The sequence below is a fragment of the Callorhinus ursinus genome, unplaced genomic scaffold, assembly GCF_003265705.2.
Source record: "Callorhinus ursinus isolate GAN/ISIS: 27379988/994484 unplaced genomic scaffold, GSC_fseal_2.0 scaffold13, whole genome shotgun sequence".
Classification (NCBI taxonomy): domain Eukaryota; kingdom Metazoa; phylum Chordata; class Mammalia; order Carnivora; family Otariidae; genus Callorhinus; species Callorhinus ursinus.
Window position 1 is genome coordinate 12,068,557 of NW_027397075.1, and position 17,287 is coordinate 12,085,843.

Sequence of the window (17,287 nt, forward strand, 5' to 3'; positions counted from 1 at the left end):
AAAAAAAAAAAAAAGGAATGGCAGCCTCCCAGCCCCAGCCCTGGTTCCCCAGCACAGTGTGGATAGCCTGGAACACTGGGCAGCTTTTGCCACAGCCCAGACAGCTACAGAGGGCTACAAACAGGTACTGTTTACATCCTGTTCTTCAAACAGGAATCCTTCAGCAGACACTTGTTCTGTGCTTACTGTGAAGTAGAACATCGTTCTAGGCACCAGGTATGCAAAAACACAAGACGGTCCTTAAGGAGCCCCATCCACTTCCCTCAGAAAGACCACCGGGGGCACCTGGGTGGCTCAGTCATTAAGCATCTGCCTTCCACTCAGGTCATGATCCCAGGGTCCTGGGATCGAGCCCTACATCGGGCTCCCTGCTCGGCAGGGAGTCTGCTTCTCCCTCTGCCTCTTCCCCTGTTTGTGTTCCCTCTCTCGCTGTCTGTCAAATAAATAAAATCTTAAAAAAAAAAAAAGACCACCAGCTCTGGTATCCCTGGCTCCTAGCCTCAGCCTCCTACCTTGGGAGGCCAGCCAGGAGGACTGCGCAGTGTGTCTCTGGCCTGGCTGTTTTGTTTGTTGTGCACTGCGTGCAGCTCACAGTAGGATCTGTGACTTTTGCAGTGTGATTTGTTCATCCAGGAGGGGGCCCGCCTAGGAAGAACCCCCGCTGAAGTCGTTTCGACTTGTGACATCACCTTTGCCTGCGTGTCAGATCCAAAGGCAGCCAAGGACGTAAGGATCCCCTCCCTCCCCTCAGTGTGTCAGGTTGTAGCCAGGAAAACTGGCTGGCCTCCCTGCTTTCTCCCCTGCCCATGAGTAAGTGTGTGTAGCATGTGGGAGGGTTGTATTTCCTATTTGGGGCCATCCCCGTTGTGAAAGTAATCTGCATAAATTAAATACAGCCGTCCTTTAATTCAGAACAGAATGAAAATAACTGGGGTCCCTGAGATCTATGCTGATCATCCCATGTATTCTTATTTGGTTCATGTGGTGAGGTCCTACGTTTAGCTCTGGCTGTATTTGTATGTTTTATAAGTTCAAGTACAATAGTCATCTTGTTAAATTGGTAACTAATTTAATCCAAGTGAATCCAAAGAAGCCCAAGAAAACACTGAGGTTATCATTTAAATGGGAGGTTTTTAGTAAAAAGGAACATGCATGTGTTCTTTTTGAAGATAAATGGGAATAAAGTAGAGGTGTTTTTCTCTCTTATGCTTGTTTACTTGTTGCCCCCTTTCAGCCTTAATATTTAGTTCCTAATCAGGAAATGAGCCAAAAAAGTAACAGGATTCTGACCTTAGGTCTAAGGGGCTCCTGGGCGTCTGGCTGGGAGCCTGGGCTATTGCTTCTCCCTTGTGTCCCCACAGCTGGTGCTGGGCCCCAGTGGTGTGCTGCAGGGGATCCGCCCCGGGAAGTGCTACGTGGACATGTCAACAGTGGATGCTGACACAGTCACCGAGCTGGCCCAGGTAGCGGCCTCGTTCATGCTGGCCCTCCAGCGTCCTTGGCAGTTGGAGCCCAAGACTCAGGCTGATTGATTATGCCTGAGTGTAGGCAACTTGGTTACTCTAGAAACCAAGCCAGGAGAGGATGAGAGGCCTGTAGCCTTGGGACCAGCCTGTCTTCACTTTCTACTTTCAAAGCCACAGCTAATCTGAACAGCCGTGTGAGGAGAGGTGCCGCCTGGCTGGGATGGGCGTTAGGTCCTGTAGCTGCCTGCCCCACAATGAGAAACAATCCAGGCTGCCAGCAGGGCCTTTTTGGTTTAAGCAGCCATCTACAGTTGTTACTAACAGTATTCTTCCTCCCTAAGCTGCTGGGCCAAGTGAGGGGGTGGTGACTTCTAGCCCTTGTTGTTCTGAGAGTGGCTGAAGAGGGAAGGACAGTGTCTGGAGGAGGTGTGGTCAGTCAAGCCATTGGCATGGTCATGCTTGGTCATCGCAAGAAATTCTAAGTCTGTGGGGAGACCACCCCCCCACCCCCCTCCCCTGCTTCTCTGTTTACTGCATGTAATTCAGGCATCTGTTTGGGGCCTCGGTGTGGAAGGCCAGGTGTTTCCACTTGAAACCCCTGTGAGAGGCAAGGCCTTCAGAAGCTATGACTTTCCTTTCCAGGTGATTGTGTCCAGGGGGGGCCGCTTTCTGGAAGCCCCAGTCTCAGGGAATCAGCAGCTGTCTAATGATGGGATGTTGGTGATCTTAGCAGCCGGAGACAGGGGCTTGTATGAGGACTGCAGCAGCTGCTTCCAGGCAATGGGGAAGACCTCCTTCTTTCTAGGTAACACGCCTGCCCACCCATCGGGCCACTGCAGGCCCGGAGGCTGGGTGGGCCACATCCCCTCTAGACTGCACTGATGACAGCGTCAATCCCGCACGGCCTCTCTGCCTGGGGCCCCCGTGGGAAGGTTTCCTTTGACTTGCACAGTCAGTGCCTGGAAGGAGGAAGAGCCCGAAGGGTCAGAGCCAGTTCTGTCAGGGGCAGGTGAATGGGGCCTCCCCTGGGTGTAGAGGTGGGTCCGAGCAGGGATGAGGGTGGGCAGAAAAGTCCCTGCTCTCCGAATTCTTGGGAAGTGACCGTGATTCTCTGCCCTGGCCAGGTGAGGTTGGCAACGCAGCCAAGATGATGCTGATCGTGAACATGGTACAGGGAAGCTTCATGGCCACCATCGCTGAGGGGTTAACCCTGGCCCAAGTGACAGGCCAGTCCCAGCAGACACTCTTGGACATCCTCAATCAGGGACAGTTAGCCAGCATCTTCCTGGACCAGAAGTGCCAAAGTGAGTTGCCTTCATCCTCTCCGTGCATTTTAGTTGTGATTGGAGCTGAGAAACTGGGTCAGGCCTCTGTCACAGAGCATTCTCTTCTTCAAGGGCTCACTGGTATGAAAGACGCACCCTCTCTAATCAGTCCATGCCCTCTACCAGAGGGGGTCCAGAGACATGGCAGATGGGATTTGGGGGTATTGGCTGGGAACTGGTCTCTTCAGTGTCCAAGAGGGAGGAAATGCGAGATGTTGAGCCCTGACGGTACAGCAGATAGTTTCTTAGTTAAGAGTCCCTTTAATTCTTCTGATCTGTGCTTTCCCGCCTCAGATATCCTGCAAGGGAACTTTAAGCCTGATTTCTACCTGAAGTACATTCAGAAGGATCTCCGTTTAGCCATTGCCCTGGGGGATGCCGTCAACCATCCTACTCCAATGGCAGCTGCAGCCAATGAGGTAACTGCAAGAGGCGGGGGATCTGGCAGCCTTCCCTTGGTTTTTAGTCGTCCTTCCCTCTCTTTGTTTTGTGTCTCTTTGTGTCTCACCTCTTGAGGTGGAAGCTCAGGTCATTGATTCTAGACAGGAGCATTTAAAAGCATACATTTCCTTCTGAGCCATGCTTATTTCCCTTGTGATTTCTTTGACCTGTGGATGACTTAAAAGTGTGTCAGATAATTGGAGTCATCCTATGAATCTAATGGCTATTGATTACTGATGTATATCTCTTGTGGTTAAAAAACACATCCTGTGTGATTTTTAACTCTTTAAATTCATTCAGACTTGTTTTGTGGCCCAGCAGATGGTCTGTCTTGGTGGGTGTACCATGTGCACTTACGAAGACTCTGTTCTGCAGTTGTTGGGTGCTGTGTTTTGCAAATAATCAGTTAGGTCGAGGTTGGTAGTGTTTTTTCAGGTCATCTTTACTGGCCTTTTTCTCTGGTTCTTTTAGTTGCTGAGAGATACTAAAATCTCCAACTATGATTGTAGCAAAGTCTGTTTTTCCCTTTAACTCTATTATCTTCAAAACTCTTGTGGTTGGGTCCTTAGCCATTTGTGATGGTCATATCTTCCTAATGAACTTGCCCTTTAATTATTATGAAATGTATAGAAGCCCATAGCCTGGTCTCACTGTAGCTGCTACTGTGTTCACGGTATATCTTTTTCCATTCATTTATTTTCAACTTGTGTCTTTTTATTTAAATTGTATCCTTTGTATACAGTCTGTCCTTGGGGCTTGCATTTTTATCCCTTCTGATGGCATCTGCCTATTAAGTGGAGTGTTTGGTCATTAACATTTGTTTGAGTAGCAACAAAACACCTACATATGCACTTTTTAAAAACAGTTGGGTTTGGGGGAAGGGTTGTTTATTTGTTTTAATAAGTTTATTTTAAGTAATCTTATACCTGATGTGGGGCTCAAACTCAGGACGGTAAGATCAAGAGTTGGGTGCTCTACCAACTGAGCCAGCCAGCTGCCGTTCTTTAGAAAGCCGTCAGCTTTCTCAGCCCGACAGAAGGGTAGCCTTAAAAAAGCTGAGCAATACTTCATTAGAGTTACAATCAAAACCGTATTTTGGGGTGCCTGGGTGGCTCAGTTGTTTGGGCGACTGCCTTAGGCTCAGGTCATGATCCCGGAGTCCCAGGATCGAGTCCCGCATCTGGCTCCCTGCTCGGCGGGGAGTCTGCTTCTCCCTCTGACCCTACCCCCTCTTGAGCTCTCTCTCTCTCACTCTCTCTCAAATAAATAAAAAATTTCAAAAAAAAAAAAAGTATTTTGTGTAAAACACATATACGAAACACATAAATTCATTTATTTTAGAGGCTGTATCTTCTAGATACTATAAGAGGACACATATTTTCATTCAAGTTAAACAAGTCTCAAGTGGATTGTTCCAGCATAGAAGTAAAGAAACACAGTTCTGCTCTTTTCAGATGTGGCTCTTCGTAATATGTAATCAGTCTCCTGTCCCTTCCTTGCCTGCCTGGACATTTCAGAGAACTTACTTCACCTTTTCAGATTGCAGTACAGTTTTCACGTTCCCCCCGTTTGTTTTGCCTTGGATTCTCTTTTAGCAGTGGACTTCTCTGTGTATTTTATATAATTTTTTTGTTGATTGTCTTTAATTGAAGTTACTTCTGAAGGGTCTGTGTGTGGCTTGTGTTGGCAGCTTTCTCTGTGAAGTGATTTCTGACTTGCCTCTGCCCTGACTCTGCAAGATTCATTGGCTTGAAAACAGGTATTTTGGTTAATTTCAGTGGAGCGTGGTGCTTTCTGGAAGGTGTGAATTTAGGCTCCTCGCTGGAGCTCAGTGTTCAGGATCTTAAGATTAACTAGTCCGTTAACATTTAGTCTTTATCTTTTTTTTTTTAATTTTTTTTTTAAAGATTTTATTTATTTGAGAGAGAGAATGAGAGATAGAAAGCACAAGAAGGAAGAGGGTCAGAGGGAGAAGCAGACTCCCCGCTGAGCAGGGAGCCCGATGCGGGACTCGATCCCAGGACTCCAGGATCATGACCTGAGCCGAAGGCAGTCGCTTAACCAACTGAGCCACCCAGGCGCCCAACATTTAGTCTTTATCTTAATGTCTATTGATGTGTGGTTGGATTTGGAGGTGCCGTTTTATCATTTGATTGCTATTTGTCCCTTCTGGCTTTTGTCTGTTTCTCCTTTTTTAGTGCCTTTTGGATTATTTGAATATTTTTTAGAATTCCATTTTCTTCATTGACTTTTTAATAATACACTGTTTCTCTTTTATCTTTGCTCTAGGGATTGCAGTATGGAAGGATATCCAATATCCTTAACTTCATGGCCTACTTAGGGTTAATGTTGTACCTCTTCACATAAAACATAGATCCATTTCCTGCTCCCGCCCTCCCTCCTTTAAGGGAAGGCTTCTTAACCTGGGCACCATTGCCATTTTGTTGTGGGAGCCGTCCTGTGCATTGCAGGATATTTAGCATTATTAGCAGTGTCCTATACCCACTAGAAGCCAGCAGTGTCCCCTCAGTTGAGAAGAGGTCTGTAGACATTACCACGTGTCCCGTGGGGCAAAATATCCCCAGCTTGAGAAGCCCTGCTTTGTTTTTGTTTTTTTTTTTTTAGATTTGATTTATTTTGAGAGAGCGTGTACATACATGTGCATGAGTCAGGGGCGGGGAGGGCAGAGGGAAGGGGACAAACAGACTCCACACTGAGTGTGGGGTCTGATGTGGGGCTTGATCCCACGTCCCTGATATCATGACCTGAGCTAAAATCAAGAGTCGGTTGCTCTGAGCCACTAACCACCCAGGTGCTCCAAGAGAACCCCTGCTTTGGGGTATAGATTTTCTGTGTGTTACATCTGCCTTTGTTCTAAACCTACCAGAGGATGTTGGAATGTTTTAAGTGGTCGTATGTATTTTTTTTAAGTAAGAGAAAAAAATACTTCTCTGTTTGTCTAATTTACCATTTCCAGTGTTCTCCATTTTCTGAAGATTTGAATTTCTCTCTGGTATTGTTCCCTTTCAACTGGAAGAACTTGCTTTAGCATTCCCTGTAATGCAGGTCTGCTGGCAACAGTTTGTTTTCTTTTCTCTGAAAAGGTCTTTATTTAGCCTTCATTTTGAGTTGACAGCTACACCTGAGCTATAATGGACACTCAGTTGTCATGGCTTCAACTTTACTATGTTTTAAAAAAGATGAGGATGCAGCTAACTCTGTGGGAGGAACCTGGTGTCCAGCTGCATTTCCTCAGTGTGCCTGGACGCCACACTGCCCTGCTCAAATGGCTTTTTAATTCTCTTCACACTCGTTCGTAGTATTCACCTAGTGGCTCTGGAGTGGCCGTCAGCTGCCAAGCACTGTTCTAGGCTCTGGGGACATGTTGAGGGGCCGCCCGTTCCCTTCCTTGTGGAGCTTATGTTTCAATGGAGGGAGGCACAATATAAGCAGATAGTTATTTAAACAATCTCTGAAGGTCAGAAGTATGAATAAAATAGAGTAAGAAAAGGTGACCAGGATCAAGTGGTACAGCCACTGCTTTCCATAGGCTGGTCAGGGAAGGCCTTGGAGCGGACTGGGAAGGAGCCAGCCATGCCTAGGGAAAGGCTTCCCATGCAGAGGGAAGGGCAAGGATAGTGGCCCAGAGAGTAACATGGGAAGACCCTAGAGGCAGAGACATGATTATAATTACTAACTCTGAGCACTTGACCTCCCTCGCTCCATTTAGTCCTCACGATAACGTTGTTATCTCCTCCATGACATGAAGGACTAGTGATGAAGACAGAAACTGAGGCACTTGGCTCAAGATCAGTGGAGGGTGGCCAGGAGTTGCACCCAGACAGCCTGGATTCCAGAGCCTGCCTGCCTGACCGCATCTAGAACTACCTCCACAAAGCAGATTGTGTCTTTAAGTCAGCTCTGTGGTCAGACACTGAGCCCATCTCCTTTTTTTCCAGGTGTACAAAAGAGCCAAGGCACTGGACCAGTCTGACAACGACATGTCTGCCGTGTACCGAGCCTACATACACTAAGCCCTTGATACCCCACCCCTGCCCCCCCAATCTTCCCTCTGACCCCTCCTCCTCACATGGGGTTGGGGTCCTGGGACTTAACTCTGGACCAGTCCACCTGTCTCCATCTCCTTTTATACAGACTTTGAGACTTGCCATCAGCACAGCACACAGCGTCACTCCTCCCCTGGAGGTCCTGGGGAGGGGAGGGGTGTCAGCAGGATTGGCCTTTGGGAAAGCTCTTGAGCTGGGCACTGGCCCTGGACTAGGTGGCTGTGTGTTCACACACACACACACATACACAAAAACACACACAACCCCTATACACCACACACTGGCTCTCACCCCAGGATAGAAGCTGCCCAGAAACTGCTGCCTGGCTTCCCCCCCCCCCCGCCGCCCCCTTCTGAGCTTGTCTTATCTCAGACCCTTTCCAGTCAAGGAAATAGAATCAGCAGTAAGAACTGGAAGCCTTTCCACTTCCTTCCTTCAGAGCGAAGAGGCTGTGGTTATGTTCACATCCCCCCTGGATCCCGCACATGAAACAGAGGCTCTGGGTCAAGATGAGCCAGCACTGACTCCAAACAGAGGGTCCTCATGGGCCCTCCAACCTCAGGTGACCAGCTGATGAGGATTGTCATGTTTAACCTACCAGTGTGCAACCAACTTTCCATAAATGCCTTTGTGAACTGAAAAGAAATTGGCCAAGTTGAGCAGACACAGGGCTCTGGCTCTCTAGGGAGAGCAGCAAATCGCCAGCACATTAGGTGAGCCCCACAGAAGCCTACTCTCGTCACTGCTCTTGAGCACCTGTCCCAGAAGTTACCGTCACTGCAGAGCCCTGGGCTGGGATCAGACTTCCTTGCTTGGTGTAGGGAGAGCTCACTCCTCACCAGGCTCTTTAAGTATTTGGATTTGCATTCCAGCCCTTGGGAACAGGTATCCTGAGGGCCACCAGGGAGGAGTGAAGAGGGAGGAGAGTGGGGTTCCTTCCTGTTTTCCGTTATGCTGCAGACTCCCACCTCGTTCTGGAAGAGTCACTCTGACTGGGTCCCCTCACAGCAGTCCCACACTCTCCAGCCTGCTCCTGCACATGTTCCCCACCTGCCCATACCTTCATTCTCCCTTTCTCCTTTTCTTCCCATGGAGACAGTGTTTCTGTCTGTCCCTTCTTTGGCCCATACCCAGCCTGACCAACGATGGCCATTTAGGCTCAGCTCTTGAAACAGGAACGAGTGTCTTCACTTCAGCCAGAAGCATGGTCTTCGATGCTTCCAGGGCCCCAGGGTCTCGGGAGGGAAGAGAACTGGGCCTGACCCAGCCTGAACTATCTGACCCTAAGAGGTGGATCTAAGACATCCTCGAGACCCTAACATTTCTCCTTGGACAGGGGACCAGAGAGGCTTGGAATGTGGCATAAAAACAAGGAGAAGTCACCTAAAGGATGTCAATGTTCTCTCCCTTCCATGGGTTGCATTTTCCAAAGTCACACTTTGCAGGTCAGCGTTTTTAGTGAATATATAGAATGAGACCACATTGGTGTGGGCCCCTCCCCCCTCAACCTTGGCCCATTTGCGCTGATCAGAACCCAGGCTAGGGGATCTCAGAAGACATAGGGGGAGGGCAAGGAAGATGCCTGCGTGTTTTTGGCATAACTTCACTGGGATTTGGAATTCTTTTCTGTCTGAACACAAAGCCTGTTCTAGTCCTAGCCGGACATTTTGGGGGGGGTGGGGGGTGGGGAAGATACTGTAATGAAACTGGTTAGTCAATGTTGTCTTAATATTGTTGACAATTCTGTAAAGTTTCTTTTTATGAGTATTTCTGTTTAAGCTATTTCACCTTTGTTTTGAAATCCTTCCCTTTTAGGAGAAAATGTGACACTTGTGAAAAAGCTTGTAAGAAAGCCCCTCTTCCGCGACCCCCCCTTTTTTTTCTTTAAACCTACTTTAAAGGACAAATCTAGGTAATTAAGGTTGTGAATTTTTATTTTTGCTTTGTTTTTAAAGAACATTTGTCTTTCAGAATAGGATTGTGTGATAATGTTTAAATGGCAAAAACAAAACATGATTTTGTGCAATTAACAAAAAGCTACTGCAAGCAAAATAAAACGTTTCTTGGTAACACAATTGTGACTGATTACCTCGGCAGTGGTTACTGCCTGCACCCAGAGGAGGGAGGAGCGCCGGGACTGTCGGCTCAGTGGGCTCCTTCCTCCCGGCCCAACGGAACCGGAGAGCTCAGGGCGCGGAGGGCGAGGCCGAGCAGGAACAAGCTGCTCCGCCCGCCAATCGCCGGGCGCGGCGAGAACAAGCCATCCCGATGGCCAATCAATGAGCGCAAGCGGAGCAGGGCGCCGTATCAGAGCCTGGGAGGGGCGGTACAAGCGGCCGCCGTGCTCCACCCCGAGAGTGGCGGTGGATGCGGCGCCCGAGCGCCCAGCGCCCCGGGTAGGTTCCGCCGGCGGCGTGGGAGAGCCGGCGCAAGCGGGTTCGCGCAGCCGCCAGCCTCGATTTGGAGCGCCCGCTCGGCCGGTCGGAGGCGGGGGAGGGGGCCCGAGAGCGGGGCGGGAGCGCGCGCAGCCAATCGGCGGCGGGGGTGGGCCCGGGCGCCGCGGGCGCACTGACGGCCGGTGGACCGAGCCTGAAGCGGACTGCGGGCCGGTGACCGTTGCTGAGCGGCGGCGATGGCGACCGCGATGGCAGCGACGGCGGCGGAGCGAGCAGTGCTGGTGAGGCGCGCGGGCGGGGTGGGGCGGGGGATGGCGGGCCCGGGCGACTGACGTCCGGCCTGTCCCCGCAGGAGGAGGAGTTCCGCTGGCTGCTGCACGACGAGGTGCACGCCGTGCTCAGGCAGCTGCAGGACATCCTCAAGGTAAGGCTTCTGGCGGGCCGACCCCGCTGCGGCTCCTTCCCGGGCCACCGCGCCTGTCTTCCGAGCGCCTGCTGTGGACGCGACGCGCGTTGTGCAGACCAGGCCCTACCCTAGTGGACTTGGCGTCCAGTCGGGGCACCACTACATGATTGCCCACTTAATCACAAGCAGCTGTGTGAGAGTGCTGGGCTGGGCCTGGAATGAGCCCCCGGCTTAGGGGGTCGGGGTTGGGGTCATGGAATGCTTCCTTTGAAGCTTGATCTCAAGGTCTCCAGCATCGTACTCAACCTCATGAGGCCTCCCTATCGCAAGAACGAGATTGCAGTACCGGCCTCACGGGGCTGTTGTGAACATAAGTCAACTCACAAAAATGTCTAGGCATTGCCTGCTATGGCCAGAATTTCGAGTTACCATGAGTACCGTCATTCCCTGACTCTGCTCCCCACACTCAAGCATCTTAACCAAGCCTGGAGGTCATCTCTGTTCTATATCCCTGAGTTGGGCATGAGGTAGGCGTCCAGGGAATGTGGAAGAAACAGCTATCCACTCTGGTAGGACCTGAAACTCAGGTGGTGGGGGAGGGGCCAGAGAAATGGGAAGGTGCCCTGGAGGCTTGAGAGCTGCCCACTTTGTCCCTCCCCTGGCCAACCCAGGAATGGGGCTTCTGGAAGGAGTGGTGAGCTGGATTGGGTGAACTTTACTCCACTGCCCTCTGCCCTTCCAGGAGGCCTCGCTCCGCTTCACTCTGCCATGCTCTGGTACAGGCACCGAGGGGCCTGCCAAGCAGGAGAACTTCATCCTTGGCAGCTGTAGGTGAGCCGGGCTGAGCAGAAACAAGAGGGATGGACTGTTTGGAAGGGGGACACCTGGGATACTGCACAGCCAAGGCCCTGCCATGCAGACTGATTTCAGCCCCAACATCCAGAGGGTGTGCTGTGGGACAGCCTGGACCATCCTGTGACAGCCAGGGCAACCTGCTGGGAGGGCTAGGTGGTGGAAAAGGGCAGCCGCAGGCACTGCTCTGACCCCCGCGTGTTGCAGCACAGACCAGGTGAAGGGCGTGCTGACTCTGCAAGGGGACGCGCTGAGCCAGGCGGTGAGTCCCCCAGCCCCTCTTCCCTTTCCCTGCTGCTGAAGGATCCAGTGGGGAAGAGTGTGGGGGCCTCCTGCTGAGCTTTGCCTTTACCAGTTGGCTCTGTGACCCTGGGCAGGATCCTTGACCTCTCTGGGCCTCAGTTTCCTCATTTGTGAAGTAACAACCCACCCCGCCAAACCTCCTCTGGAATTGGTGTGTGGCTTCAGTGAGAGGTGCAGGAAGGGGGTTGCTTTGCACACAGCCTGGCCCTGAGTCTGGGCCCAGTGAAGTGTGGGCAATGGAGGGATCAGGCTGGCCCCAATTCAAAGTGGAATCAGCCAACATCTGAGCTCCGTCTGTGCCAGGCCCCAGGATGTGGGGGAAGGTGCCTTTCCTCCAGTAGTAGGTGTTCAGTGCATTGGCCTGTATCCATGCTCCCTTTCTGCCCACAGTCACACCTCCTCCCAGCTGAGGCCACCTTCCCCTTTCTCTTTTCCCTTTCGTTTCTTTGTGGTTCCTCTTGGGCCTGAGTTCCTGTTTCACGGGAACTGACCTCCCTGTTCACACCCCAAATGGCCAGGGTTCTGGGAGACTTTCTGCCCTGTGGAATGACTGGGGCCTGAGCCGCCACACACACTCCGTGTCTGCCCCCTGCTCAAGGTCTCAGAGTGGCCAAAAGCAGGAGGGCGGTCCTCCTGCTTATACACTCTTGCCCGTCAGGACGTGAACCTGAAGATACCGCGGAACAACCAACTGCTGCACTTCGCCTTCCGAGAGGACAAGCAGTGGAAGCTGCAGCAGGTAATTGGGCCCTTCCCCTGCCAGGGCTCAAGCCACAAGCTCAGGCAGGCAGCGGCAGGCCTGAGCAGCACTGAGGCCTCCTGGGGTGGCCATGGGGGACTTAATGCTGCAGCAAGCCTGGGAGGATGTTTCCTAGCAGCAAAGCTGGCGCAGGCAGTGCCTGGGGCTCCAGAGGCTTGCCTGGAGGGAGGTGAGAACCTATTCTGTCTATAGGCCCCTGGGCCCCAATGGGAACCACAGGGATCCTCTTGAACAAGAAACTCCCCTTCCCAGAGCCTCCAGGGGCTTCCACTGGCTCCTGGGACAAAGTCCATGCTCCCTACCAGCTCCTGTGTGATTGGACCCCTGCTCCTCCACCTCAGGGCCTTCGCCCATGCTCCTTGCTCTGCCTGGAGCCCTCTCTTGCTGCTTTTCTCATCACTTGGGTGATGCCCAAGAGGCATTTCCCTGGGGCCTCCCTTGACCTCCAGCTAAAGAGGCTCCTCCTCCCCCATCCTGCAGAGTCACCCTCTTGTCCTTGTGCAAGTCACTCAGTGTGTTGTTATCTTGTGCCTTTGCTCTGCTACCATCTGTCCTTCTTTAGAAGGTGAGCTGTGCGATGGCAGGCCTTCCAGAGTCTGTGCCATGTGCCCAACACCCAGTCAGGGCCTGCCTTCGGGGGGCACAGAAAGGACAGCTGGCGGGGAAGGGTCGGGCAGGCAGTACCTCGGGATGAGGGCCCGTCATCTGGGGCCCTGGAGACTGTGGCTTCTCTGAAGTTGGCATCTCTTCCTCCTGAGGCCCAGCCCACTGACCTCTCAGTGGGCATTTTTTTCAGATCCAGGATGCCAGGAACCACGTAAGCCAGGCCATTTACCTCCTTGCCAACCGGGATGAAAGTTACCAGTTCAGGACAGGAGCAGAGGTCCTCAAGGTGAGCTGCCTACAGGAACAGAAGCAGCAGGATCCCTATGCCTGGCCCTGGCCCTGACCCCTGACCAGGCCCCTGGAGAGCTCTGCCCCCACATCCTCAGGTGCAGCTGATGGTGGACCCATCATCTCTTGGTGTGCACATATCCATGCAGACACAGTCAAATGATTCACAGCCCGGGTTCCAGACTCAGACCTGGGTTCTGATCCCAGGGCCTCCACTGTAAGCTGTGCAACCCCAGGTCACTTTCTTAGCTGTTCTGTGCCTCAGTAGCCTCACCTATAAAATGGGACCATGGTGTCGCCACTAGCAGTTGTGATGATGCAGGTGGAGCAGCCCCTGGCACATGCTCCGTGAAGAGCAGCTGCTAACAGCACTACTAGCCATAGGGAAACCCTTGTGATTTGCAAAGTGACTTCACATGGTGTGGAGGGAAGAGCTGCTCTTATATGCCCCAAACTCGTGCTTTAGCTCTGTCCCTGACTTGCTGTGTGTCTTTAGGTGATTCACCTTCCCTCTCTGGACCTCTGAGTCCTCATATGAAAACTTAGAACTAGATGGACTAAAGTCCCTCCCGGAACTGTGACCACCCTGGGTGTAGGCAGTGCAGCCCCCATGCCTCCACCCAAAATTTCCCTTTCTTAGAAGCCAGGTCACCCCCACCCCCATCGCAACATCTGAAGCAGTGGAAATTGGGGCTCTGGGGAGTTCAGGCCAGAGCTTTGGTCCATGACAAAGGAAAAGGATGAGTTCCAGATGGTTCCACTGTTCACTAGCTATGTGACCTTACCTCTCTGGAGCTTCACCTTTGAAAACGGTCTGGTGCCCACCTTAAGACCTCAACTTACCCATCCTATCACCTCCTCCAGGAAGCCTTCTCTGGCTCCTTGCACCCAACCGGGATTAAGGCTCCTTCCTCTAAGCTCCTTCATTGCCTGCACCCCCATCCACAAAGCCCTCATGCCTTTGGGACTAACTCCAGGGATCTTCCATCTTCCATTCCCCATTGGACCAGCACCCAGGATCCCATGCAATAGAACCTCCCGGATGGATGGTCAACAGTGCAGACGTCCAGTCCCCCACCTGCAGCTAGAGCCCAAATACCTGCACCTTTAACAAGCCCCACACTGTAGGGGTTCAGGCCTTGAGAGTGTGACTCCCGGGGGCAGGAGCTGGGAGCTACCACGACTTGGTCAGTCCCTATGCAGGAGGGCAGGGGCTGCCCTCACAGCAGCTATGACTGGCCCCCTCCCCACAGCTGATGGATGCTGTGATGCTGCAGCTGACCAGAGCCCGCAACCGCCTCACCACCCCGGCCACCCTTACTCTGCCTGAGATCGCTGCCAGTGGCCTCACGGTTAGTGTTTTAGGGCAGCCCCTGCTCCAGGAGAGGGAATGCCGCTGAGCCCAGCTTGCCCCCTGGGAAGGACACAGGGCTGTGACGGGGTCCTGGAAACCCCAAACTGTTGTCAGTTGGAGGTCTAGGCCTATGCCACAGTTTTCTGGGATAAGGTCCTTGGCTTCCATCTTGCATCCCCCAGATACCCCTGGTCTGGGTCAGTGGTTCCCAAGCCTGGTGCAGGAAGCTACCGGGAGCACCGGGAAGAGTCTGGAAGCCCCAGTCTATAGGCTGGGGAATGGGGTCCCCCAGGCGGTTCTGCCTGGCCCCTTACCCCACCTGCTTGCCCGGTCCTCATCCCCAGCGGATGTTTGCCCCTGCCCTGCCCTCCGACTTGCTTGTCAACGTCTACATCAACCTCAACAAACTCTGCCTCACCGTCTACCAGCTGCATGCCCTGCAGCCCAATTCCACCAAGGTGAGGGGGACCCCACTCGCCTCCCACCCCCAAGTGCCTTGCAGCCTCTTGGGCCTGACTGGGTCTGGTGCTCTTCTACTTAGAACTTCCGCCCAGCTGGAGGCGCCGTGCTCCACAGCCCTGGGGCCATGTTGTAAGTAGGTGGGGGGGGCCTGGATCACCCTGCCCGCCCCAACTTTCTGCACTTTGGGGGCTGGGGGGGCCGGGCTGGTCAGGCCACCCCCAGGGACCCTCCTCTTCTCCCCAGTGAGTGGGGCTCCCAGCGCCTGGAGGTGAGCCACGTGCACAAGGTGGAGTGTGTGATCCCATGGCTCAACGACGCCCTCGTCTTCTTCACTGTGTCCCTGCAGCTCTGCCAGCAGCTCAAGGATAAGGTGGGGTGTGGGGACTGTGGGGGCGGGGCGGGCCGCTCTCAGACAGATGGGGCCAGCCGCATAGCAGGCTGCTAAGCCTTCTCATTTTGGAGGGATTCCAAGGACTCTTGTCACACCTCCAAAGCACCCCCAAATCTTTTTTTTTTAAAAGATTTTATTTATTTATTCATGAGAGACAGACGAGGAGAGAGGGAGAGAGAGAGAGAGAGAGAGAAGCAGAGGGAGAAGCAGGCTCCCAAGGAGCAGGGAGCCCAATGCGGGACTCGATCCCAGGACCCTGGGATCATGACCTGAGCCGAAGGCAGACGCCAAACCATCTGAGCCACCCAGGCGCCCAGCACCCCCAAATCTTAAGGTCCTTTGTACCTTCCACACACACCAGGCAGATGGGCCACAGTGTGGCTGAGCAACAATACCCTCTCCCCCTGACACATTGCCCTTGAATGACCTTGAAACCTCACCTGGGTCAGAGGGTTCAGTAGGGGTGAAGCCCCCTAACACCTCCACTCACCATGTCCCCCCACCTCTCTCCCTCCCCAGATCTCCGTGTTCTCCAGCTACTGGAGCTACAGGCCTTTCTGAGCAGAACACCCAAGAGCCTGACCCCCAGGGAAATGGCCCTTGTCCCCCTCACCCATCCCCCCAAGAATGCTGGCCAGAGCCAGAACCGGGCAGCCTGGGCTATTATTTATTTTCCTCTTCATCCCATCCTGCCCATCACATTTGCACAGACGGAAATGAACACTGGAACCACTGAGAGATAGGGATGCTGGCTTGCTTTTCATTTCATAGGGGGTGGTCAGGAAGGTGGGACAGGGGGCGGCCAGGAAGGCAGAGCCCAGAGGTGGCCCACACTCCAAACCCTGCCCTCCCTGCACAGCGGGAACCTTTGGACGCAGGGTGGCACCAGGCCCAGGGGCCCTCCTTCCCCCTTCTTTTTCTGCCTTCTGAGCTGCCCCAGGATGGTACGAGCAGCGGCACGCCCCCCTCCAGTGGAAGGTGAGGAGTGGGTGGTGGCCCTAAGCTGTGAGTCAGCAGGGCAGACAGAAAGCCATCCACCACCAGCTGTGATACCCTTGAATGCGTCTGCTCCATGTCCCTCACAAGGCCTCCAGGAAATAAAGATCATCTGACTTTACCTGGAGCATCTGTCTGTCTGTCTGAGTGAGGAACAGGCTGGGGATCCCAGATAGTCAGGACCTGGGTGGGGTACCCAATGATGGAGCCCCTGGCCTCCCTGTCCCACCTTTGAGGGGGTCCTCCAGGCCACCAGGGGACTGAGCGGGCTGGGGACAAGGTTTCGGCCTGGGCGTTGGGGCCCCTGAGTTGGAGCCCAGCTTCGCCTCCTGTCAGCAGCTGCTGTGTGACCTGGAGCTGTGAGGGAGCAGGTGGGCTTCCGGAGAAAGCAGTGAGTGCCCACACTGCCCACCCCTGACGGGAAGCTTGGAACACACTCCAGACTCAGGCTCTGGGCAAACAAGGCTTTGTTACTGTTGCCCAGCAGGACACACAGACGGGGTCGGGGCTGGTGGGCTTGCCATGTTAAGGTTCCAAGGCCAAGTTATCCACTCCCCTGGGGTGTACCTGCAAGAGAGGCTTCACTCGTGTGTGCCCTGCCGGCCCCTCTCCACAGGAGGCCCAACACCCTCCTCTCCCCAGGGCAGTTCCAGGCTGCCCCTGGCGCCTGCCCAGCCCCGGGGGCCAGTGGGGCTCACCTTCTGGGGTCTGGAGGCGCGGCGGCTGCAGGAGCTGTGGCAGCAGCAGTGGGTACAAACGAGCAACATCAGGAGCAGCACGGTGCCTGGGGGTGGGATGGGTGTCCAGATATGGCACTTGGCCAGGTCCAGGACAGGTCAAGAGGGGCCAGGGGCCAAGGCCACACTCACCGAGGAAAATGAGGAAGATGATGAAGGCAGCAGTGTCCCAGTTGGACTGGAACGGCTCACCACTCCTCAGTTTCCCCAGCACTTCCTGGGCTGTGGTCTCCAGCTCTTCCGCCAAGTCCATCTCAGCTCGAGGCCTCTGAGTGCCACCTGCCCCAGCGCCCCAGGGGCTGCCTCAGAACCCTGTTCTCTGGGGCTGGGCTGCATCCAGGCCTCCCGCAGTCCAGCCCCCGCCCTGCCCCTGCCCCTGCCCCCCTCCCACGCCACCCCTCGGCCCCTGCCCTGTCCCTTCCCGCTCCGCCCCCACC

The 17,287-nt window shown here is 53.8% G+C and overlaps 3 protein-coding genes across 12 annotated transcripts in view; 2 read left to right on the plus strand and 1 right to left on the minus strand.

The window, feature by feature from the left end:
- GLYR1 (glyoxylate reductase 1 homolog) overlaps positions 1-9,374 on the plus strand; it is a 36,105-nt gene extending 26,731 nt beyond the window's left edge. For 2 of the 10 annotated variants that reach the window (XM_073899568.1, XM_073899559.1), the window contains 6 exons: positions 616-726; positions 1,362-1,463; positions 2,109-2,271; positions 2,591-2,770; positions 3,086-3,210; positions 7,192-9,374. In XM_073899568.1, coding sequence (XP_073755669.1) covers positions 616-726; positions 1,362-1,463; positions 2,109-2,271; positions 2,591-2,770; positions 3,086-3,210; positions 7,192-7,266 — 756 coding nt within the window. In that variant the 3' untranslated portion in view covers positions 7,267-9,374. The other 8 variants (XM_073899569.1, XM_073899565.1, XM_073899567.1 and 5 more) reach the window with 7 other exon arrangements.
- A 446-nt stretch (positions 9,375-9,820) lies between these two features.
- ROGDI (rogdi atypical leucine zipper) lies at positions 9,821-16,234 on the plus strand. The gene is made up of 11 exons (XM_025859036.2): positions 9,821-9,976; positions 10,048-10,119; positions 10,844-10,932; positions 11,161-11,215; positions 11,915-11,995; positions 12,813-12,908; positions 14,164-14,262; positions 14,609-14,722; positions 14,806-14,855; positions 14,970-15,096; positions 15,637-16,234. Exons 1-11 carry the CDS (start codon positions 9,932-9,934, stop codon positions 15,676-15,678), a joined length of 870 nt encoding a protein of 289 aa, XP_025714821.1. The 5' UTR covers positions 9,821-9,931; the 3' UTR covers positions 15,679-16,234.
- Positions 16,235-16,563: 329 nt separating this feature from the next.
- SMIM22 (small integral membrane protein 22) lies at positions 16,564-17,217 on the minus strand. Its single transcript, XM_025859042.2, has 3 exons — positions 16,983-17,217; positions 16,812-16,897; positions 16,564-16,680 (listed from the first exon to the last, which is right to left on the minus strand). Exons 1-3 carry the CDS (start codon positions 17,101-17,103, stop codon positions 16,639-16,641), a joined length of 249 nt encoding a protein of 82 aa, XP_025714827.1. The 5' UTR covers positions 17,104-17,217; the 3' UTR covers positions 16,564-16,638.
- Between the last annotated feature and the right edge of the window lie 70 nt (positions 17,218-17,287).